At 61.7% G+C, this 22,488-nt stretch overlaps 2 protein-coding genes across 3 annotated transcripts in view; one reads left to right on the top strand and one right to left on the bottom strand.

The window, feature by feature from the left end:
* The window catches only part of Abcc1 (ATP binding cassette subfamily C member 1 (ABCC1 blood group)), an 87,406-nt gene extending 72,819 nt beyond the window's left edge, over positions 1-14,587 (top strand). For both annotated transcript variants that reach the window (XM_078024307.1, XM_078024306.1), the window contains exons 22-31: positions 1,555-1,762; positions 1,993-2,303; positions 5,175-5,374; positions 6,743-6,869; positions 7,394-7,495; positions 7,999-8,145; positions 9,245-9,403; positions 10,245-10,411; positions 11,093-11,287; positions 13,127-14,587. In XM_078024307.1, the coding sequence (XP_077880433.1) occupies positions 1,555-1,762; positions 1,993-2,303; positions 5,175-5,374; positions 6,743-6,869; positions 7,394-7,495; positions 7,999-8,145; positions 9,245-9,403; positions 10,245-10,411; positions 11,093-11,287; positions 13,127-13,235 (1,725 nt within the window). In that variant the 3' untranslated portion in view covers positions 13,236-14,587. The remainder of the gene's footprint in view (positions 1-1,554; positions 1,763-1,992; positions 2,304-5,174; positions 5,375-6,742; positions 6,870-7,393; positions 7,496-7,998; positions 8,146-9,244; positions 9,404-10,244; positions 10,412-11,092; positions 11,288-13,126) is intronic.
* Abcc6 (ATP binding cassette subfamily C member 6) overlaps positions 14,551-22,488 on the bottom strand; it is a 30,170-nt gene continuing 22,232 nt past the window's right edge. The window contains exons 18-22 of the mRNA XM_078024729.1: positions 22,409-22,488; positions 20,831-20,989; positions 20,582-20,748; positions 18,085-18,279; positions 14,551-17,814 (exon numbers count right to left, since the gene is read on the bottom strand). Of these exons, the coding sequence (XP_077880855.1) occupies positions 17,706-17,814; positions 18,085-18,279; positions 20,582-20,748; positions 20,831-20,989; positions 22,409-22,488 (710 nt within the window). The 3' untranslated portion in view covers positions 14,551-17,705. The remainder of the gene's footprint in view (positions 17,815-18,084; positions 18,280-20,581; positions 20,749-20,830; positions 20,990-22,408) is intronic.

The raw sequence follows: 22,488 nt of genomic DNA, 5'->3' as shown, positions 1-22,488 counted from the left end.
GGTGGCCACAGGTGGTGCCAGGTGCAGGGATGAAGAATGGGCACAGACGCGGACAGGACAAGGCGTCTCCACTCCCCTTCGTCCTTACGTCAGCGCCAGTGAGACAGCCTGGGGTGGCCTGGGACAGCAGGGTGTGGGCCCTCGTCCTCCTGCATTATTATTATTATTATTATTATTATTATTAAGGACATCGTTTGGGGCAGGTGTCAGTAGTTTTCCGTTCCTGGGAGGGATCCAGAGTTTCTTTTTTCTTTTGGTACCAGAGACTAAACCCAGGGCCCTTGACCACCGCGTCACCTCTCCAGCTCTTTTTATTTTTGTATTTTGAGACAGGGCCTCACTGAATCGCTGAGGCTGTCCTCGAACTCGCAATCCCCCTGCCTCAGCCTCCCGAGCCGCTGAGTTTATTTAAAAAATAAACGCGGTCACACTAAGAGAGGGGCGGGGTGCGGCTAGGGGAAGAGCATGTGCGTAGCATGCTCCAGGCCTGGTGCCCCCCAATAAGTGCCCCGTCCAAACCACCCGGGGAAGGCAGGAGGGGAGCCCACAGGCTGGGCACGGCCCCCGGAGCCCCGGGGTGTACCCAGAGTCCCCCGGGACCCTTGGTCGCTGGCCGCTTCTCCCTGTGGCTCTCGCCTCGGGCTGTGCCAGCTCTGACCCTCCCAGGCGCCAGAGATCAGCCCCAGACAAGGCAGCCTGCCATCCTGAGCGTGGGGCATTCCTGCATCCTGGGCCTGCACGTGTCCCGAGCCCTGAGGGACGGCTGCAGGGACGGCAGGCAGCTTGGGCGCGTGGTGAGGGACGAGGCAGAAGCTGGAGCCGGGAGGGAAGCAGCCCTCCCAGGCGGAGCCCGTTCCTCCGCCAGCTGCAGGGCCCTGACCCGGAAGTAGCTGAGACGCTTGTGATGACCCAGGCACACCCCAGGAGGGAGCCCTGGGGCTTGTGGACACCACGCCCCCTGCTGGGCCCCACAGGAAACCCCCAAGTGCCCCCATGGAGCCCAGCGAGCACCTACCAAGGAAAACCGCAGCCCGGTGCTTGGCGCCCAGAGGAAGCAGAGTGGCCCGCCCAGAGCCCTGTCGTGGGAGGGAGGGAGGTGATGCTTGGTTGCTAGGCAACATGTCCCACCTTCCCATTTGCTTAAGACTTTTTGATGGTCCTGGAATTAGCTCAGAGTCCTGCCCCCAGGCCACCTGGGTGGCTGTCACCCCCTGCTTCTGTTCAGCGACCCTTTCCTCCAAGCCCGCTACACTCCCTTGTACCTCAGGGCCTTTGCATAGGTTGATGCTCCATAGTTTTGTTGGGTTTTTGTGATGCTGGAGATGGATCTCGGGCCTGTGCCTCACGCCTGCTGATCAAGCACCCAGCCTCCAAGCTGCATCCTCAGCCCCTGGTGGATTCTTAAATGTCACTTCCCGGGAGAATCCTGCCCCCACGCCTCCCACCCTGGGTTGGGTCGAGACGTCTAGTTCTGTGCTAGAGAGGCGGCAGGACAGGCAGGCAGCTGCTCTGCCGGGCAGTCGCTGACCTCGGAGGCCGCTCCTCCGCCCCCAGGTGAAGCTATCCGTGTACTGGGACTACATGAAGGCCATCGGGCTCTGCCTCTCCTTCCTGAGCATCTTCCTCTTCCTGTGCAACCACGTGTCTGCCCTGGCCTCCAACTACTGGCTCAGCCTCTGGACGGACGACCCCGTGGTCAACGGGACCCAGGAGCACACCGATTTCTGGCTGGGCGTCTACGGAGGCCTGGGCCTCGCCCAAGGTGGGTGCCCCCGCCCCCCTGTGCCCACCTGAGCGTGGAACCGGCCATCGCCTGGGATCCAGGCACAGAATCAGGTTCCCCACATCCTTAGGGGACCCAGCCCAGACGGACAGACCCTGTCCCTCAGTAGCCCTTCGCAGCGTGACCCCGAGGGACAGGGGGAGAGGCCCCTCAGGCCCGTTTCGCAGACGGGCAGCTGAGGACCGGGAGATCACGGGGTTGCTCCGCAGGCATCGCGGTGCTCGGCTACTCCATGACGGTGTCCATCGGGGGCATCTTCGCGTCCCGCCGCCTGCACCTGGACCTGCTGCAGCACGTCCTGCGCTCGCCCATGAGCTTCTTCGAGCGCACCCCCAGCGGGAACCTGGTGAACCGCTTCTCCAAGGAGCTGGACACGGTGGACTCCATGATCCCGCAGGTGATCAAGATGTTCCTGGGCTCCCTGTTCAACGTCATCGGCGCCTGCATCATCATCCTGCTGGCCACGCCCATCGCCGCCGTCACCATCCCGCCCCTGGGCCTCCTCTACTTCTTCGTGCAGGTGAGGGCGGGGCCTGGCGGCCCGGGCAGCCCTACTGTGCGCTGCGTTCTGCCTCGCTCACCTGAGGGCTCCTCTCACCTCGCCTCCTCCCCAGAGCCGGGCGCTGAGCCTCTGTCCGCAGGGCCGGGCTTTGCTTCTGTCCCTCTTGAACACCTGTGCACGGGTCATTTTGAGCCTGCAGTAAGGAAGCGCGTGTCCTAGCAAGTGCAGGGCTGGGGTGGCCTCTCGAGGAGTTTGTTTATATTCCACTTGTGTCTTCTCATCTCCTTGTCCCCCATCTCACAGAAGGCTGCCATTCTTCAATTGGTCTCATGGTCCAGGATGGGTGCTGGAGTTCCAGCCATCCCAACTATTTTTCAGACGATGAGATTAACGTTAGGGGAACAGGACGAGGGAGCAGATGATTCCTGAATCGGCAGTACCCATTTCAATACGTCTAATATTCCAGAACTTGGTCACGGAACCACTGTTGTTTGCGAGGGAGGCTAGGAAGGGCAGGATTTGGGCTGGACCCGTTACAGATCCCAGCAGAGATCTCATCTGTCAGGTGGCACTGTTGAGCCCAGGAGTGTGTCACGTTCCCAGTTGACAGACCGGCAAGGAGCGTCTTGCCCCGGGGTGGGCCAAGGTCTGTCTGGTTCCCGAGCCCGTGTCCTTACTTGTCCCCAAGCACTGGCTGCAGCAGAGTGGCAGAGGGGCTGGCTGTTGAGGGGAGCCTCACGTGGCCGCCCGGGTGACAGTGAGGGACCAGGGGGTGTGTCTACCCCTCACCACTCTGTGCCGCTGGGGTCAGGAGGCTGGGCCCTGTCCACCAGCCCCGCCATGGACCCCGCCACCCTGGGGACCGGTGGCCCAGAGCACGGGCAGCAGCTCAGTCAGGGAGGTGCGGTCCCTGACCCTCCGGTGCCCCTTGAGTTGGTGGCGGCCTTTCACCAAGATCGGAGCTGCTTCCCGGACCCGGCTTCATTCCCAGGCGGGAGAGGGACTAAAGCCCGCCAAGCTCCGCGAGGCCCGTCTCACAGTAAGACGGGGCTCGTCTTCAGTGGCCCTGGTTCTGTCCCCAGGACCAAAGACAAAACGGTCAGCGCAGAGGGCCAGGGTCCAGGGAGGGCGGGGCCTGCAGGGCCTTCGGCAGGGCCGGGCGTGTGGCTGCCTCCAACGCAGCAGGCGCAGCGGGCGCAGCGGGCGCAGTGGCAGGACGGCTGTGCGCCTCGGGCTCCTGGACCTGGGGCTGCGGCCCTCGGAGCCCGCTGGGCTGGCCGCGGGCTGGCCCAGAGCTGCCCGCCTGCGTGCTCAAATGACCGCTGAGCCTGCTGCCCAGAGAGAAGCCGCCGGCCACCGAGGCCCCACGGAAGCCCCCTGTTAGGTTCGGAGCTCTCCAGGGGGCTCTGCCCCAAAGTGGCCAGTGCTCCTGCTGGGACGGGAGGTCAGAGGTCAGGCCCCCCCAGCACTCAGATAGAGCAGCTCTCCGTCAGCTGTCCTGCTAGGGCCCCGGGTCCCTGTTCTGGTGTCCTTGGTGCAGACGCAGAGCCAGGGCCAGGAGAGCTCAAGTGGCCAGTCCAGCCTCTGCTCAGTGGCTTCTGGAAGCTTCCGGAGGGTGACTGGCTCTCACTCCGTCTCCCACAAGCCCTGCCCAGCAGCTTTGCCTGCCACTGGCTGAATGCCCAGGGCAGAGCAGGAGCCGAGGAAAGAGGCAGCTGCCTGGTGGACAGCCCCGAGGTCAGGAGCCAGGGCAGGAGCCAGGCAGCGAGCCGCAGAGGTGGCCCCACGGGGGGGGGGCAGGGGGGGACGACCGGGTGGAGGGCGGCCCGGAGGTGAAGCTGCTGCGCCCTCTGCAGGGCGCGGAGGGCCACTGCGGGCAGGGCTGGTGGTGAATACGGGGAGCAAGAGGCTCAGTGGCCTGGGGACAGGGGCAGGGCCAGCAGCCGCATCCCAGGACACAGTCGCAGGGGGCAGGGCTGGTCCCCCTGAGAGCACCGGGGGCCACCGAGGCCTGGGTGGTGAGTTGACCTTCGTCCTGTGGTCAGGTCCGTGCAGGTGAGTTGAGTGCCGTCACTGCCTGGGGACGTGATGGGCTCATCCTGTCACTCACTGATGGCAGTAGTAGCCCTCTGAGGGCCCCTGCTCACTCGAGGCCTGTGGAGCTGCTGGTCCTCGTCTGCGTCTGTGGTTCAGCCTAGCGTCGCCTGGTGCTGAGCCTCCCGACCTCTGTGTGTGTGTGTGTGTGTGTGTGTGTGGGACGCGTGTGCGTGCAGACACGTGTGGGCAGAGGAAGAGTGACGCTCACGTGTTCCCCTCCCCACAGCCCTGTGAACAGGCCTTCTTGTCCCCACGTTACAGATGAGGCCACCGAGGCTCAGAAGGATAAGTCCCTGGCGCTCTTTACAGCAATGGCAGAGCCAGGATTTGAACTCGGGTCCGGTTGGCCTCAAAACTTATTAAACCACTCTGCTGTGTCCCGGAGCCCCTGGCCCCGGGGCCGGTGGCACTCTGCAGCCAGGCTGCCTCCCTGAGACCCACTCTGCCACTTCCCTGCCGTGGGGCCTCCGGAGGGGGTGGCTCAGGTCTTGTGCTCACGTCCTCCTGGGGAAGCCGGACGGAGCACCTGCTGGGCTTGCCGTGGGCATCGTGGAGGCAGGCGTAGGTGAAGGTGGGCAGGCAGCACCTGGGAGGCTGGGCTGTGGGTCAGCACTAGCTGTTGTCACCGTCCCCGCCGTCCCCGTCCACAGGGGTGGGGCACTGTCAAGGACACTGTGCTTCAGCACTTGGCCACCTGGAGGACCTGCCTCGTCCAGACATGCCGCGGCACGGCCTCAGGAAGAAGGCCGCAGGGACCGGCACTGACCCCCGTCTTGCGTCCCTCACCCGCAGAGGTTCTACGTGGCCTCCTCCCGGCAGCTGAAGCGCCTCGAGTCGGTCAGCCGCTCCCCGGTGTACTCGCACTTCAACGAGACCCTGCTGGGGGTCAGCGTGATCCGCGCCTTCGAGGAGCAGGAGCGGTTCATCCGCCAGAGTGACCTGAAGGTGGACGAGAACCAGAAGGCCTACTACCCCAGCATCGTGGCCAACAGGTGCGCTGGCCTGTGGGGGGCGGGGGCTGCCGAGCACCTCGTCCCCTCGTCTCAGTGCCGTGGTGCACCTCGCACAACTCGGGCCCTGGCAGAAAGGCTGGGAAGACTTGGGGACGGGGCAGGTCCCAGTGGCCCCTGGAGCACGCGGGAGCACTGTCAGCATGCAGGGCCCCAGGGCACGACAGAGCGGGCACAGAGTTCCCTGGAGTCCACCTGTGAGCACCACGCTCCAGGTGCCGTCCCTGGGACGCAGCTCCTCGGCAGCAAGTCCTCTGCTGCACGTGGTGCCTGGACGAGGGGCGGTCACTCCTGCCGAGGGAGGCGTGTCCAGAACAGTTGACGCGCACTGAGCTGAGTCACGTAAAAAACCACCATGTTGTGGCTCAGAAGTGAGGAGCATCAGTCAGAAAGAGGCAGAAGTTAGACAAGAACCTGATGTATTCCTAGAATAGCCTCCTTCTCACCCACTTCCATCCCCATACGCCCGAGAATTGGCCTGGAGGTGACCCGTGACCAACCGTGGGCCTGCTTTACGCCGTCGGAGTAGAAAAGTGGGTGAAGGGACCGTCCATGACAGAGAGTCTTCAGCTGCCCTTGTAGAATTTTTAGAGTGTCTGTCCCCATCTGGCTCGTCTACGGGACTATCTCACACACGAGGGTCCATCCCATGGATCCCATGGGTCATAGTGGAGGAGAGACCCCCCCAGCACCACCTCCCTAAGGAAATAAAAAATGCTTCCCAAGTGCAAACCCCACAGTAGTGCCCGTCACCCTAGGGGTGGCCTCTGAGCTAGCGTTGAGCCGCGAAGCATCTCTTTATATTCTTAAAAGGCAAAGGAACTCTTTTTCATGTTTCTCAAATCCGGAGGAGTCTGGGAATGGGGGAGGGAGGTTGAAAAACGGTGGCTTCTCTCTGGATTTGTCTCTTGCCAAGAGACATCTTTTAAGCCAGAGCTGCCTCTTCCAGTTGATGGCTTCTGAGTCCTGAGGAATGTCTGGGGCCTCGTGTTTTATGCCTGTGTGTGTTTTGAAGACTTCCCGAGAAAAAGCTGGGTCATGATATTTGGGCAAGCCTGACATTCTTGCCTAAACGGCTTCTGCAGAACGCTATTTTGATCCCTGGGCTTACCAGGCTGGTGCAGAGTTACAGACGGGGCATCCCCTGGGCCCTCCTTCCCCTGGGGCCGGGCTGCGTGTTTGGACGAGCTGAGCTGAGATGGCCGTTCTGCAGAACTCTCAGGGAGTTATTTCAGTTAGCAGATAGACTCCCCTGTCCCCCCGCTGGCCAGAAGCCAGGTCTCTGAAAAGCTGACTGTGTGTGTGTCTGTCTGTCTGTCTCTCTGTCTGTCGGCCTGTTTCTCTGAGCAGGTGGTTGGCTGTGAGGCTGGAGTGCGTTGGCAACTTCATAGTCTTTTTTGCCTCCCTGTTTGCGGTCATCTCCCGGCACAGCCTCAGCGCGGGCTTGGTGGGCCTCTCCGTGTCTTACTCTTTGCAGGTAAGAGGAGTCGCTTCGCCTGGATGATGAAAGTCTCCTAATGGGGGTCTTCGGATTCCCATATGGAGGGGGAGGAAAGGGGCTGAGTGGAATTTGAGAAGTACAGAGCCTGGTGACCAGGTATAAAAAAGGAATTGGACGTGGGGCCAGGATTCTCCATCAGCCAATAAAATTCCTTGTTGGCTTGAGGGGATGCATTAACTCCAGGGGAAAATGCTTTTAAGACTATGAATTTCCCTCTAAGCGTGGCTTTAGCTGCACCTCGTGACTTTTGATATATAGTGTTTCCATATTATCATCTAGTTTGAAATGTTTTCCTTTCTGATTATTCAAATAGCTTATGGGTCATTTTGAAAACTGTGGTAGTTAAATAACTAAGTGTGTAAGTTGGGGTGATGGCTGTAGGTGGGGCTGCTGATTTCTATACTTTTCACATCTGAAACATTTCATGATTCATAACTACTTAACAAAAATAAAATAGCTCTTCTCCCACGAGAAACTCCACACGACTCTTTCCCTTGCAGATCACCGCCTACCTGAACTGGCTGGTTCGGATGTCATCCGAGATGGAGACCAACATTGTGGCTGTGGAGAGACTCAAGGAGTATTCAGAAACCGAGAAGGAGGTAAAGAAGGGCCCTGACCCGACCTTTTGGCCTTGGTCTTCAGTGTAGCTTTGCCCGAAAGACACCTCTGAGCCCTGTCTATGTCCACTCTGCCTGAGCGGGAGGGCGAGTTGGGTACTCCTCCGGTTGGGACTCCATCCTGTACCTGACCCATCTCTGTCAATACTTACCTTGACTCTTGGGAGAAGACCACTCACATGTTGATTTGGTCTGTAAATGTTGACGGAGCACACCTACTGTGTGCTCTGAGCCCCAGGAGACTGCACTGAGCAGGGCAGAGCCTGTGCTCACAGGGCCGGTGGGCCAGGACTGCTCAGGCGGCGGTCAGTGATTGGCAGGAGGAGGAAGCAGGGCAGGCACAGGTGACCCAGGGCCAGGAGGGGGGGTCACACTGACATGAGCTCTGCGGAAGCGAGGGAGCTGGCCCAGCAGAGCCTGGGCACCAGGATGGACTCGAGATTCCTCACCGTCTCCTCCCTTCCGGCCCCTCCCTGTGATTGCAGGCTCCCTGGCAGGTCCCGGAGACAGCGCCCCCCAGCAACTGGCCCCAGGTGGGCCGAGTGGAGTTCCGGGACTACGGGCTGCGGTACCGAGAGGACCTGGACCTGGTTCTCAAGCACATCAACGTCACCATCGAAGGGGGGGAGAAGGTGGGTGTGTGACGTCCCTCGGCCCGTCCACAGCCGCGGTGTCACCTCCGGGGCTCGGGGAAGTGAAGGCAGGTCAGAGTGTGCCCAGCAGGTCGCCTCTGGGACCCCGAGGGTCAAGTGAGGACCGCAGATGTGTTTTGGGGGGCAGGGGGAGATCTGAATCAGTTGCAAATCCTGAAAAAAATCTGACATTTTATATAAAAACTCACTTCCTGCTTTTCTGGAAGCAGGAACGTGGGGCCCCCCGCAGCCTGGCTCTTCCTAAGGAGACCCGGCCCCCGAGTTCACTCCGGCTGCTCATGGGCCCCTGTAGGGCGTTGGTTGGCGTTGGCCATCGCTGGAGTGACAGGATGTCATGGGACTGCTGGGGACGGCTCAGGGGACATATGAAGTTGGGATTTCAAAACCTCTCCCTGGGTTCCAAGCTATTCCCAGAGCACATCCCTGCTCCAGACTCTTAGGATTTCCTCAGAAATCAGGTCAAGGGTGCGCCTGGCCCTTTGCATTTCTGCACGTATGGATCTGTCAACTGTCCCTGCCACGGGCTTGGATGGTCCCCGTTCCCACGAGCTGATTCCCTGGCCTGTGTCCAGGGGAGGACGGGGCAGGCGACGGTCCTCATGGCTCGTGTGACGTGTGGGCACTGCTGTGTGCAGGCTGCGCCGTGGTGTGGCTGGCAGGGGCGGGGAGCCCGGGGGGCGGGGAGGCTGTGGGTGGACGCAGGGACTCGAGGCCCTGCCCGTAGCCAGGAGCCCAGCTCCCTCTAGTGGAGACAGTGGGTATAGGGCATCCAGAGGGTGCAGGGAGTCGAACCCGAGGGGTCTCCGCAGCTCAGGGTGAGAGGTGAAAACCTGGGGTCGGCAGGTAAGAGAGTACCCCAAAGAGTGCCGTAGCTCCTGGGGAGCCTGGCGAGGGGAACGGAGTCCTTTGTCCTAAACAGCCCCTCACGGAGTCTCTGGGGGGCTGGCAAGGCCGCGGAGGGAGTGGGGTGGACCAGGTGGCCGGCTGCTCTGGGCCACGCACTGAGCAAGAGCACGTGCGGCTGAGGCGGCCCGGATTCCTTCGTCCCCACCTCACCCCGGCCCTTCCTGCCCTACAGGTCGGCATTGTGGGGCGCACGGGAGCCGGGAAGTCGTCCCTCACCCTGGGCTTGTTCCGGATCAACGAGTCCGCGGAAGGAGAGATCATCATCGACGGCGTCAACATCGCCAAGATCGGCCTGCACAACCTGCGCTTCAAGATCACCATCATCCCGCAGGTGGGCTCTGGGGGGCCGCGGGGGGCCATGGGGGGCCTGGGGCTGCCGAGACTGTGCTTGCCCTCGTGGGACGTTGGCCTGGACGTCAGAGATGTTTTTTTTTTTTTTTTAATTGCACCTGAGCTGGGCGTTGGTAGTGCACGCCTATAATCCCAGCAACCTGGGAGGCTGAGGCAGGAGGCTCCCAAGTTCAAGGCCAGCCTCAGCAACTTAGCGAGACCCTGTCTCAAAAACACCAACAAGTTCTCGGGGTGTGGCTCAGTGGTAGAGTCCCTGGGCTCAGTCCCCAACACCGAACACACACAGACCTTTTTCCTTAACGTCAGTCCCTGAACCGTACGGCGTGACGCCCGTTCACGTAGCATGTGTGCCGTGACGGGTGTGAGTCATCTAGGCGCCTTGCCACACGGGAGGACGTGGGAAGGTCCTGTGCCAATCTGTTTTGTGTGCGAGACTTGAGCCTCTGCAGATGAGGTGATGAGGATCCTCAGTGAGATGCCATCTTCTCTCTGCTGGCACGGGGTCAGGATGAAGATCTCGTGCTTCCTAGGTCTAGGCAGAAGAACTCTCTTTGGGAGGCGGGGCCGAGGGAGGGATTCCCAGGACTCTCTCCCTCCTCCACGGTCCCCGCCTGAGTGCATATTGGAAACTCTGAGGAGCTCTGCAAAAAAACAAGAAAAAAGATGTGTTTCCCCATCAGCCCGAGGTGTTCCCAGACTGTTTCCTCGTTGCCAACATCTCCGGGGTGAGGGGTTCTGGGGACCGTGTCTGATGCCCCGCCTGGGTGCTGCAGCCGGGCCCGGGGGGCGGGCGCTGAGGGCCCCCTGCTCTCCCTCTGCAGGACCCCGTGCTGTTCTCGGGCTCCCTCCGCATGAACCTGGACCCGTTCAGCCAGTACTCGGACGGCGAGGTGTGGACGGCCCTGGAGCTGGCTCACCTCAAGAGCTTCGTGTCGGGGCTCCCCGACAAGCTGGACCACGAGTGTTCGGAAGGCGGGGAGAACCTGAGGTGGGCAGCAGGGGGACGCGGCGCCCTGGCGGGTGTGGGGAGACTCGTCCTCCTGCGTCTGTTAGGCCCGGGGACGGGCGGTGCCCAGCCCCACGGCAGGCAGACCGCGTCCCTTCACGGCTACTCTGCCGCCGTGGCCACCAGCGAGGGTTGTGCTGGCGAGTGGCAGCGGTGGGCGCCCCGGGGTGGTCGGCCTCGGGGCTCTGCTGACCTTGGCTGGGCCCCTTCAGGAGTCGGGGGTTGGCTCTGACCTGAGCTGGGCGGTGAGGGGACATGGCGCTCACCCTCCAGCAGACCAGCCGTGGCGCGTCCCCCCTGTGAGGGGGTGGTACAGGATGGGCCAGCCCCAGTGTGCAGTGCCCTCCCACCTCGGCTGGCCTGAGGCGAGGCCCACGGCCGAGTCCAGAGTCGGCCCTAGAGGTGGGTGCAGACGCGTGGACACCGCCTTTGCCATCTACTCCCCCAGCCGTTCTGAACCGACCAGGGCTCGGATGCCACCTCGGAGCTTCCCGAGACCCGTCCTGAGCCTGCCGCTGACGCAGGAGGTTGATGAGTGACGTCTGCCCTGGGCAGCGGCCCGGGAGCGGGTGCCCTCCTGGTGGAAGCGGCACAGCGCGGCTCCTTCCTCCTGCCCGTCGCAGGGCCGTGGGCGCTGACCTTCTCTGGCCTCTTCCTTCCCAGCGTGGGGCAGCGACAGCTTGTGTGCCTGGCCCGGGCGCTGCTGAGAAAGACCAAGATCCTCGTGCTGGACGAGGCCACGGCGGCCGTGGACCTGGAAACGGACGACCTCATTCAGTCCACCATCCGGACGCAGTTTGACGACTGCACCGTCCTCACCATCGCCCACCGGCTCAACACCATCATGGACTACACCAGGTGAGGCCCCGCGCAGAGCCCCGCCCCTCCGTCACCACCGTCCTCCGGTGGCGGAGCCTCTATCCTGGGAGGTGCCAGGTGTTCGGGCATCACAGGCAGCAGGCACCACTGTGCCTGTCCCCACTGTCTGCCCAGGGCCGCTCTGGGAGGTGGGGACCCTTCAGGACACTGTCAGACAAAGCCCCCGCCTCGAGGACCAGGCAGGTTGGTCCCCCAGGGGATGGTGGCAGTGCCACGCGGGGCCCTGTGGCCGAGGCACCCTGGAGGAGCGGCACCTGGGGCACACGGCAGTGTTTCTGTTTTCTTTTAAAAATTAAATACATACCCCCCCCGCCCCCGACCTGGACCACAGCTGCCTCCCTACCACACGGTCAGGAAGGAGAGGGGTTAATATTTGCTTTGGAGAAAGTGGCCATGGAGGCTTCCGGCCCAGGATGCACAAAAGCCGTCACACAGCCCCTGGCTGGGGCGCTGAGAGTCTCAGATTTAACACCCGGTGGCCAGGGAAGGCCCCTCCCACGAGGTGACACTTGAGCAGAGTGCGGAACACAGAGTCGGCCTGGGGCCATCTGGACAGGAGTCCACAGCCTCTCTTTAAAGGGACAGGGTATCTTCAGACCCGCCGGCTGAACGGTCTCCGTCACAGCTGCTCAACTCGGATGGCGGTGGCACGGAGCAGCCACAGGCCACACAGGGAGGAAGCAGCGTGGCTGTGACTTGATAAAACTTGATTCCTGGGATCAGGCAGGGGGCCAGAGTCGGGCTGGGCCTCTTGCCAGTCTCTGGTCTAAAGGAGAAAGAATCTAAGCTGGACGCCCTGAGACGGGAAGGTGCTTACTGAACTGGAAAGCTAGCCCGGCCAGTGTGCCTGGACATTGGCACGGAGGGGACAGTGGTGGGTGAAGAGGCCAGAGAGGTAGGCAGGGCTGGACGTGGGAGCACCGTGTAACTTCAGCAAGGGATCTGCGCCTGTCACCCCAGCGGCTCGGGAGGCTGAGGCAGGAGGATCGCGAGTTCAGAGCCAGCCTCAGCCAAAGCCAGGCCCTAAGCAGCTCAGGGAGACCCTGTCCCTAAATAAAACACAAAATAGGGCTGGGGTGGGGCTCAGTGGTCGAGTGCCCCTGAGTTCAATCCCTGGCACTCCCCCCCAAATAAAAGAAGGAATCTGGAACTTAGGGTGCCATGAGCCACTGGAGGTTCAAGTGCAGGGTGATGGACATCTTTTAAGGGTGTGCCAGCACCTCTGTGTGACCGGTCCCCACTGCACACTTGAGACCCACCAGGAAGATAGTCTGAAGTGAGGTGGGGAGTGGTCGCTGTTGGACCCTCCAGTACCACCTCGTAGACCAGGGGTCGCAGCCTACGGCCCCCAGGCCGGGTCTGGCCCCTGCCTGTCCTTACACATCAAGTCTTATTGACACGCAGCCACACCTGTTCATTGTCCTCTGTCACCTCTGACTGCTTTCACAGTCGTGACCAAAACCACGTGACCCGCAGAGCCGAAAAGGCCACCTGGCCCTCTTCAGGGGACAGTTGCTGAGCCCCGCTGTAGACTGTGCTGAGGTCGGTGTATTGCATCCTCAGTGCCACGGAACAGAGCACAGGAACAGCTGAGCATGTCACTGTCCCCACTACTCCCCCATCACTGTTAGGCGTAGGACGGACACTCGGGAGGCCGTCTCATGCCACCTGACATGGGTTGGAAGTAGAGTGAGGCCGGGCACCGGGCGGGAGTCTGTGGCGCGGCCCTGGCACAGGGTGTTGGGGGCCGACCCAAAGCCACGCCCTGGGCCCGGGTGGACCGCTTGCTGCCTCTCATGTCTGCCCGCTCCCCTGCAGGGTCATCGTCCTGGACAGAGGAGAGGTGCGGGAGTGTGGCACGCCGTCGGACCTCCTGCAGCAGCGGGGTCTCTTCTACAGCATGGCCAGGGACGCCGGCCTGGTGTGAGCCGCGGGGCCCGTGCGTCCAGTCAGCACGCAGGGCCAGCGTCCTCAGGAACCCCAGCCTCCCACGCAGAAACCAAAAAAATCCAAACCCAAAAACCAAAACGGACACAGGGCAGCAGCTGGCATCTGGCCCTTGCCCAGAACTGGCTCGAAGACAAGGAGAGCGGAGAGGCCCCCGCCCAGACGCGCCCACCTGCCCGGCCTCACACCTGCCCGCTCTCCCGCATCTCGCACCTTGGAGGTGCCTGCGGCTCCTGGGGCCTTGGGTGGCCAGACCTCTGGAGAAGTTGGTTGTATGAAATGCGCTAGTGACCAAATGCTGCCAACTGCCTTGCGTCTCTCCAGCCAAAGCCTGTGGATCCCACGCCTCTGGGATGCTCCCGGTCCCCACCGCCTCCCGCCTCCCGCCTCCCGTCACCTTGATGTCCCTTCTGCTTCCGGTGGGAAAGGGGCCTGGTGGGAATCCTCCCAGGTGGGACAGTCCTAGGCCAACCATCTGACACTTCAACATGGCTCCCGCCAGGACTTGCTTCGGCTGCCGGAGGCCACCTGGGCCCCCTGCACCCTGTCTTGAGGGGACTGGGTGGATCGGCGGATGAGCCAGACCCGGAGCCCTCGACTCCCGACTCCCTCCTTCCCACCCCGGCCTCCCTGCTCTTCTCACCAGGCCAGGGCGGCTCTGCCCTCGGTACCTGGAAGAGATGCAGGTCCTCCAGCGGCTACGAAGCATCCCTCGCGTTCCCAGTTGGTACCAAAAAGAATCCCGTCTTCTGGATTTCAGACCTTGGTTTCTCAGCCCTGCCTTCCGCTGGCTGCCAAGGAGCAGGTGGTGGAGAGCTTGACATCTGGTGACGGAGTTCCTTCCAGGATAAAAGAACTCTTTTTCCTTTTTTTTTGTACTGCTCCAGGGGAAAAGACTCTTAAAGAGTTTGACCTCTTGGGAGGAAGTGTCCGGTGGAGGAGCAGCGTGCCCGGGGGATGGCCAGACCTGGCCTTGCCTTTGATACTGGGTCCACGTGTTCTTGGAGGAAAACCAAGAAGTGGGTCCTTCACACTGGGACCTTGAGGCGTCTCAGTGACAGACCAAAGCAAGACCCCCCAAGACGGCGAGAGCCCGCTGCTGCCCCCAAATTCATATTTGCTATGAATTACGTTGCTGACTTCAAACCCAGAGAAGCCTCTTTCTTCTTCTAGATGGGAATATATATTTATTTTTTTGTAAGTTATACCATTCTTTCACGTTAGAGAATCCAAGGTTTTCTTGGGAGACCTTTTTGTAATGACTTAACACTGGAAACATGGACATTTGCAAATGATTTGCAGTTAAAAAAAAATACTTTATTTCTTTCTAAACGAGCTGTTCTGTTTTCTTTGGGGGCATTGGCAAAGGTCACACCCCCGGTGGAGTTGGGATGAGTTGGGAATGAACCGTCATCAGAACCCAGGAGCCGGGTGGGATTAGCGGGTGCCCCACAGAGCCTGGGCTTTGGGGCCAGACGGGCCGAATCGGAGTCCTTCCCCGGTCACCTGTTGTGGGGAGGTCGCTTAGACGGTGTGCCCTGTTGGCGGGTCTGTAAAGGGGCTGGTCAGAATGACCTTGTGGTGCGTTTGGAACCTGTGGCCCAGCTCAATCCCATGTGGCCAATGCTACCCTGGACCCTGGCTTCGTACTGGGATGGACCAGGCTGGGCTCCAGGAACGAGTGATAAAATCCTGGACAGTGACCACAAGGGTCAGGAGCCTCCACGCTAGCTCCTGTGGACACCACTCAAGGGCTGGCTTCCAGGTCCCCAGAGCCCAGGAGGGGGAAATGGATGAGTCCCTGCCACTCTTCAGAGTCGCAGACCTGCAGCTGTCCCCCCACAGCCCCTCAGCCAGAATCGGTCACGTGTGTCTCACTCCAGCCAGACACGGGGGACGCTGGGAGATGCGGGTGTGCACGCGGGAGGGAGGCTCCTCCTGTCGCGGTGGACGTGGCGTGGGGCGGTGAGACGGGGGTGTGTCCGAGTTCATACTGGGCGAGTCTGGGAGCGCGACCTTCCGGCTACACCAAGACCAGGTGTAAAGTGTGGGTGCAGATGGAACGTTCTAGCACTTCCACTGTGCCCCAAGCACTGCCGTCCCCTGACTGACACTGTCGGCTGGCCCCAGAGACTGCGGATCGGGAAGGCAGCCCCTGAGCCGGAGCTGGGGAGGCCGTGGCCTATGCCCACGAGTGGCCATTCACTGTCGGTGAGGAGGCCGCGCTTTGGCAGGAGGCGGGTTTCTGTCTTGGAGCCTGGCCCTGGGCCTCCAAGTCTCAGGTCAGATCCTAAACGGTCTCTGAGGGTTGGCCCTGGACGGGTCGGGGTTCGGGTGGTGGTGGTGGGGTCTTAGGACTGGACGCAGGGTGCTCAGGAGGAACCCAGGGCTGGGTGTCAGAGTAATCTGGTGAAGAGACCCTGGAGTGAGGCCCTCCCCCTCTCAGGTAAGTGCTTCCATGTCTTGAAGGCGGGGGGGGGGGGGGCTGAGCTTTCTTGTGCACCTACTGCGTGCCCAGCTCTGGGCTCTGTGTCTGTCAAGCTCCCATTGAGGGGTCCTGGCCACTTTCTCCGCCCTAGCCCTCTTTCAGATCTGATGCTAATTTGGTACTTTCTCCAAAATATGCAGGATCTAACCACCTTTTTGGGGGGAGGGTATCAGGGGTGGAACCCAGGGTGCTTAACCACCGAGACACGTCCTCGGCCTTTTTTACATTTTTATATTTAGAGACAGGGCCTCCCTAAGTCGCCTAGGGCCTCACTAAGTTGCTGAAGCTGGCTCGGAACTCGCGGTCCTCCTGCCTCAGCCTCCTCTGTATCCCTGGGATGACAGGCACTGTCCAGGGGCGTCTGCCTGTGTCCTTGCTGACCTCACCCTGACCCCTCCACCAGCTAGGCCCCACGGGAGGAGCCTCGGGCAGGGCTGCTGCGGCCTGGGTGGCCTCCTCACTGCCCCACAGCGGCAGCCAAGAGCGGCCTTGTCAGTGGCTCCAGGGTTTCCACGTGCCGGCCACCGTGTCCCCCACGTGGCTCTCTCGTCCATGACGGAGACTCTGGTGGCCCAGGAGTGACCCCAGCTGAGTTTGCCAAACCCACAGCAGCCTCTGCCTATGAGCACTCGGCGGGGCACCGGGGGCCGACTCCCGTGTGCCCTTCACACCTGTCTGTGTGACCTTGGCCAGCAGAGAGGAGCAGAATGTCCCCGCAGGCCACCCCTTCTCTAAAGCAGACAGGCGAGGGCTGGTGTGAGCACAGGTGTTGGAGGGACCGGGGAACGAATCCCACTCTGCCACTTACAACCCTGGTGACCCCTTGCCCTCTCCCTGTCTACAAAGCGGAGCTGGGAACGGGTCCACAGAACGGGTCGGTGCCTGGACGGGGGGCGGGGAGGGCATCAGAGGGACCTGGCCCACATCTTGGCAGAGGGGGACTGGAGCTGTCACTGAGACGTAGAGTACCTGTCCTCAAGGGCAGGGCACAGGCGTTCCATCAGGACCAGGCCCCGTGGCCTGCGTTGGGGGGACCAGGCACCCAGTCCTAGAGACAAGGCCTTGGGCATGTCCCCGCCTGGTGCACAGCCAAGCGCATGCCCCAGGGTGACTGATGGCAGCGGACAGGATAGGTGACCCGACCCCCCCCCCCAGGGGACAGATGGCAGTATATGGAATTTTGTCACCATCATGGAGGGACATGCTGTTGGCATCTGGCAGGTGGAGCCCAAGGAAGCTGCTACACCTACTGTGCCGCACAGGACGCCCCACGGGACGGCCCTTCTCACCCCTGGCCCATGCTGCCATCATGGCTCTAACAGTATCTATCACAACGGGAAACAGATCAGCAGGTGTCGGGGCCATGGGGGTGGGGGGGCTGCAGAACGGCCACAGGAGGAGTCCTGGGCGTGGGACGGCTCCATTTCCCCACCAGGGAGGTGCGCGTGGGAACCCCAGGAGCCCACGAGCAAAGCTGAGGTGTGAACCAGAGGGGGTCAGTGTCAAGTCCTGCTTGCGATCTTGCACTAGGGCTTGGCACGATGTCACCCCCCGGGAGAAACAGGGCAGGAGGCACGGTGACCTCTCCCTATTCCATCTTAAAGTGGCCGGTTAGATCAGAATCATCTCAAAATACAGTTCATTTGGGAAAAGTTGCAGGCACCCCAGCCCCAGCCCCAGGGAGTCTGGTTTAACCCACGTGGGTTGGGCCTGAGTGTGGGGCTGCCCGTGAGCTCCCAGTGAGTCTGGCGGCCAGCCAGGGCTGGGGGGCACTGCCGTCTGACCCCAGGGTGGGCAGGGTGGAGTGGGCCTTGCCCTGGCTGCCCGGGAGCTTGGGGGTCCATGTAGGTCCCATAGTCCGTGACAATTGGCACCTTCTTTGCCGTTTCCCTCTGTAGCAGTCTCCACTTGCCACTGTGGGGAGCCACTGACGATGGCCAGGGGACAGTTGAGGGGTCTGGCTCAGACCAGGCCGGACTCCTGGGCGAGCCTGTAGAATAGGCCCTTGTGGGCCAGCAGCTGGGCTGGGCTGCCGCTCTCTGCCACCTGGCCCTTGTCCATGACCAGCACCCTGCAGGAGAGAAGGCAGGGTGGCCCTGGTACCCCGCCCAGGCAGCTCTGCGAGCCCCACCCTGCTCCAAGGCTTGCCCCCCTGAACTCCGACCTCCCACATCGGAAGCCGGTGTCCGGGGCCCTTCCCTTCCCCTCTGGGCCTCAGTGCCGCCCGCTGCCTGCCGGGCCCTTCCCGGTGCACCCCAGAGCCCTTCCAGCTCCACACCCGACCCCATTCCCCCTTGGTCCCCTGTGGTGGTCCCCGAGGGCCCCCCAGAGGGCACCCGACCTGGCACAGTCCATCACGGAGCGCAGGCGGTGGGCGATGAGCAGGACCGTGCATCGGGCAAACCAGCCCCCGAGGGCCGCCTGTATCTGGAGCTCCGTCCCCGGGTCCACCGCGGCCGTGGCCTCATCCAGGATGAGGATCTGGGTTTTCCGGAGAAGGGCACGTGCCAGGCACAGGAGCTGCTTCTGGCCCACGCTGCAGGGAGGGGACAGTCAGCTGGAAGTGTCTGCTGCAGGTCACAGTTTACAGAGCCTGCCCACACACGGGTCCCTGGGCGGCTGCAGGAGTAGGCCTACGTGGCCGGTCCCCAGGGTGAGCCTGGCGTCCCCTTCCTCCTGTCTTTGAGCAGGCTGACTGTAGGAGGTCATTCAAATCCAGAGCCTCGCTCCCCCACCTGTGACAGGGCTACCCCCTCTCTCTCTTCGTGGCTATTTCTGCTCCCTGGTTGACATCATGCAGGAGACCCCTCTGGGTGTCACGCAGACATTGACCACATCCGTGGGTCCTGGTCTCTGCTTCCGGCAGGGGAGGGCACAGGCCCAGGGAGGTCACAGTCTTGGCTGCTGGTGGAGCCAGACTCTGACCCAGGACCTCTGACTCATGGACCCTCCCCCCCCCCAGTCAATCATACGAATGTGGGTGCGCGTCAGAGAGAACCGCAGCGTGCAGCTGCTGCTTGACTGTAGATAGGGAAGTTCAAGTTCAAGGTCACACAGCTGGTGAGGCCCTGGACCCAGGAAGGACCTGGCCTCTGGGGACTCAGCCTGGCTGGGCTTTTCCTGCCATGCTTGGCTTCCTGCCTCAGTAAACCAGCTGGTCCACATAACAGGGCCTCCTCCTTATTATTATTATTATTATTACTATTATTATTATTATTATTTCAGTGCCAGTGGTTGAAGCCAGGGGTGCTCTATCGCTGAGCTACACCCCCAGCCCTTTTTATTTGAGACAGGGCTGAACTTGAACTTGCAATCCTCCTGCCTCAGCCTGTGGAGTCACTGGGATGGCAGGCAGGTGCCTCTGGGCCCGGCTCGGCAGGGCCTCTTCAGAGAGTCGGATCCTACCATGGCCATGTGAGCACCTGGTGCCTGGGCCTTCCCCAGCCTCCCCACTTACAGGCTGGGTGGCCCTGGGCAAGCCCCAGGCCTCGGCTTCCGACTGTGAGATGGGATTCGTGAGACTGTGTCTGAGGATTCCCATGATGACTCCCATTTCCTGCAGACCATGAAGTTTCACCCACTTGCTTTGTCCTCCCCCCACCCGGGTTGGTGCCGTTAGACACGTTTTACCGATGAGCAGACTGATTCCCAGGACATTAGACAATTTGCCCGTGGTCCTACATCTAGAAGTGGGGGAGCCTGGATTTGAGCCCAGGCGTCTGACCCACCAAGATAACCGCTGCCCGAAGCCACCGCACCCACAGACCTTTCCCGACACCCTCGGGGCAGGGGGTTTAAATGCGGAACATCTTGGTTTGCGAACATCTCTCCACCTGTGATCCTAGCACAGTTATTCCCAGTAGCCAAAAAATAGTGACCACGTACACACCCACACCTGTGGACAGGTAAGTGCATCAACTGGGGTCTTTTCACACAGTGAAATATTATTCAGTCTTAAAAAGGAAGGAGATTCTGGGGCTGGGGCTGGGGCTTGCCTCACACATGTGAGGGGCACTGGGTTCAAAACTCAGCACCACATTAAAAAATGAATAAGTAAACAAAATAAAATTATGCTGTTCATCTACAATAAAAAAATAGATAAAAATAAAAAAGGAGAGAGACTCTGACCCCAGCTACAGAGGACCGTCAAGGCCCCTGTGCTAGTGAAATAAGCCAGGCCCGAAAAGCCCTTCCTCCGAGTCCACTCATCTGAAGACCGGGCTGTTAAACCCACCGACAGGGGGCAGAGGGGCGGCTGGCTGGGGGAGGGGAGGTGGACAGCTGGGGGAGGGGAGGTGGACAGTTGGGGGAGGGGAGATGGACGGTTAGTGCTTATGGAACAGAGTTTCATTTTGCAAGAGGAGTTCTGAGACCCGTCCTGTGAGTGGCTCTTGCTGCATGGCGTAGTGTCGGGGCTCTGTCCTGAGGAATGCACATCTGTGCCTGCAAACCCCAGGGTGGCCTTGCCCGAGCTAAGACCCTGTGAAGGCACCAGGGGACGCCCCGGGACCTCGGTGGACTGGGGCTGGCCGACTGGCTGCTGTGCTCCGCACCGCAGAACTGTGCATTTTTAAAGGTTGAGATGAAACAGTTTTGTTATGTGTTTTGATCACACTTAATTTTTTTTTTTAAAGCAAAGGCCGACACCTGAGATCACTGGGCCCCGGGGGCCGTGAGGTCAGCGCCAACATCCAGGACATCTTGGTGGCCAGATAAATACCGAGTGGGCTAAAGACCTTGCAGAAGCTGATTGCGCGACAAGGAACTTGGCCCTTCGGATCGCGGGTGGGGCAGGGGTTAACGGGGTGACGGTCCCTCGGGGGCGGGGCTGGCCGTACCTCAGGTCGTCTCCTTGGTGGGCACATTGGTACTGCAGCTGGCCGGGCAGGCTGGCCACGAAGGCCCTGAGCTGCACGGTCTCCAAGGCCGCCCAGATGGCTTGGTCCGTGTGCTCCTGCCGCAGGTCCAGGTTCATCCGCAGGGAGCCGGGGAACAGGACCGGGTCCTGGCGAGGGCGGGGCGGCGGTCAGCGGGGGGCCCGGCCACGCCACCCCCCCTGGGCCCGCCCCTGCCCCCCAGGGCCGCACCTGGGGGATGATGGTGATCCTGGACCGCAGCGCATGCAGCCCCACGTGGGCGATGGGGACCCCGTCGATCCAGACCCCGCCCTCAGCGGCCTCCTGGAGCCGCAGCAAGCCCCCCGCCAGCGAGGACTTCCCGGCGCCCGTCCTGCCCACGATGCCCACCTGCCAGGGAACCGGAGGACGCGGCCTGCTCGGACCAGGCCTGGCCAGAGGAAGGCCAGGTCGCGGGCACCTCTTTGGAAGAGACCTCCCCCGCGCTTAAGACCTGACCGTCCAGTGCCTTCCCTGGGGCACCTGGGTGACCACCGCTCCGTGTGCCCATCCGTCCGGCCCCGCTTCCTCCTCTCTCTCCGCCTCACCCCGAGGTCCCCCTATCCCCCCACCTACCTCCAGCCTTTCCTCCCTCCCTCCGGCCAGGCCCTCCCTCCTGCCCTGTCCACCCTCCTGCCCTGTCCACCTGCTGCCCTGTCCACCCTGCTGCCCTGTCCACCCGCATCCTTCCCTCTGACCGTCGGTTTGTCCGTCCCCACCCTTTCTCTCGTTTTACTCTCTCACTACTCAGGGCCTGACCTGCGGTGGGGTTTAATGCTGTTTAGAACATGATATTGGAGGGTCCTCCCCCCCATATGCCACGCACACTTTAAAGCACAAGGAATACAGACATCGAAAAGTCCTTGCTCCACACTGGTCACTGTCCCTTCTTGGAAACAGTGGGGGGAGCTGACTCAGGGGCACAGCAGCTGAGGGGAGGCAGAGGGCGCCCTTTATGCTGCCCTGTGGGCTTGGTGGGGCTCAGGGGAGGCTCCGGGAGGAGGGCAAGCTTGGGTGGGGCCTTGAAGGGTGAGTAGGAGTTCGTGCGGGAGGACCCCAGGCAAAGGCTGATTTCCCAGCACCCGGCCCAGCTGGCCCAGAAGCAGCTGCCTCACCCAAGGTGGCTCAGCCCTGGCCAACCGAGGGCAGCAGCTGGGGAGTATTGACCAGGGGAAGGACATTCTCAAAGGCAGACCCCGGAGACCAGGTTGGAGGAGGTGAGAAGGGAGGCTGGGGGCTCCGCGGGGAGGCGCGGGGAGGCTGAGCAGAGTGGCCGGGAGGGAGGAGCAGCCGCGGAGGGTCCCCACTAGGGGACCTGTAAAGTAGGACCCTCGCGCCCCCTTGTTGGGCTGTGACCTCGCCACTGGTTGTCACCCAGCGTCACGTGTCCATGGGACTTGCTGGGTCCTTTCTCTGGGCTATGTCAACTGTCACAGTGACTCAGAGGTCAGCCGTGGTGTCCCGTCCTGTAGACATGACACGACTGGCCCGGCTCAGGCCTGGCCCAGCGGCAGCCACCCCGAGCAAACAGAGCGGCGTGACGGGAAGATTGGGCTCTGCCCAGCACGCAGTAGGTGTTCAGTTAAGGTCAGCAGGAGAAGGAAGAGAGAGGCCCCCTCTGGGACTCCAGGGTGGCCTGGGGCCCCCAGAGCAGATGTGGGGAGGATGAGTCCAGTGAGGAGCTGGAGGGTGTGGAAACAGGAGCCCGTGGGACACGCAGGCGGGAGCCGGCCTCCGCGAGGGTGCGAGGGTGCAGGGAGAGGCGCTCACCTTCTCTCCCGCGTGGATCTTGAAGGTCACGCCCTGCACAGCCAGGGGGAGCTCGGGTCGGTGTCTCAGACCAAAGTTCC

The sequence above is a fragment of the Ictidomys tridecemlineatus genome, chromosome 10 (genome assembly GCF_052094955.1).
Source record: "Ictidomys tridecemlineatus isolate mIctTri1 chromosome 10, mIctTri1.hap1, whole genome shotgun sequence".
Taxonomy (NCBI): Eukaryota; Metazoa; Chordata; class Mammalia; order Rodentia; family Sciuridae; genus Ictidomys; species Ictidomys tridecemlineatus.
The sequence above is the reverse complement of the archived record's forward strand: the minus strand, read 5'-3'. Positions and strand labels throughout refer to the sequence as shown.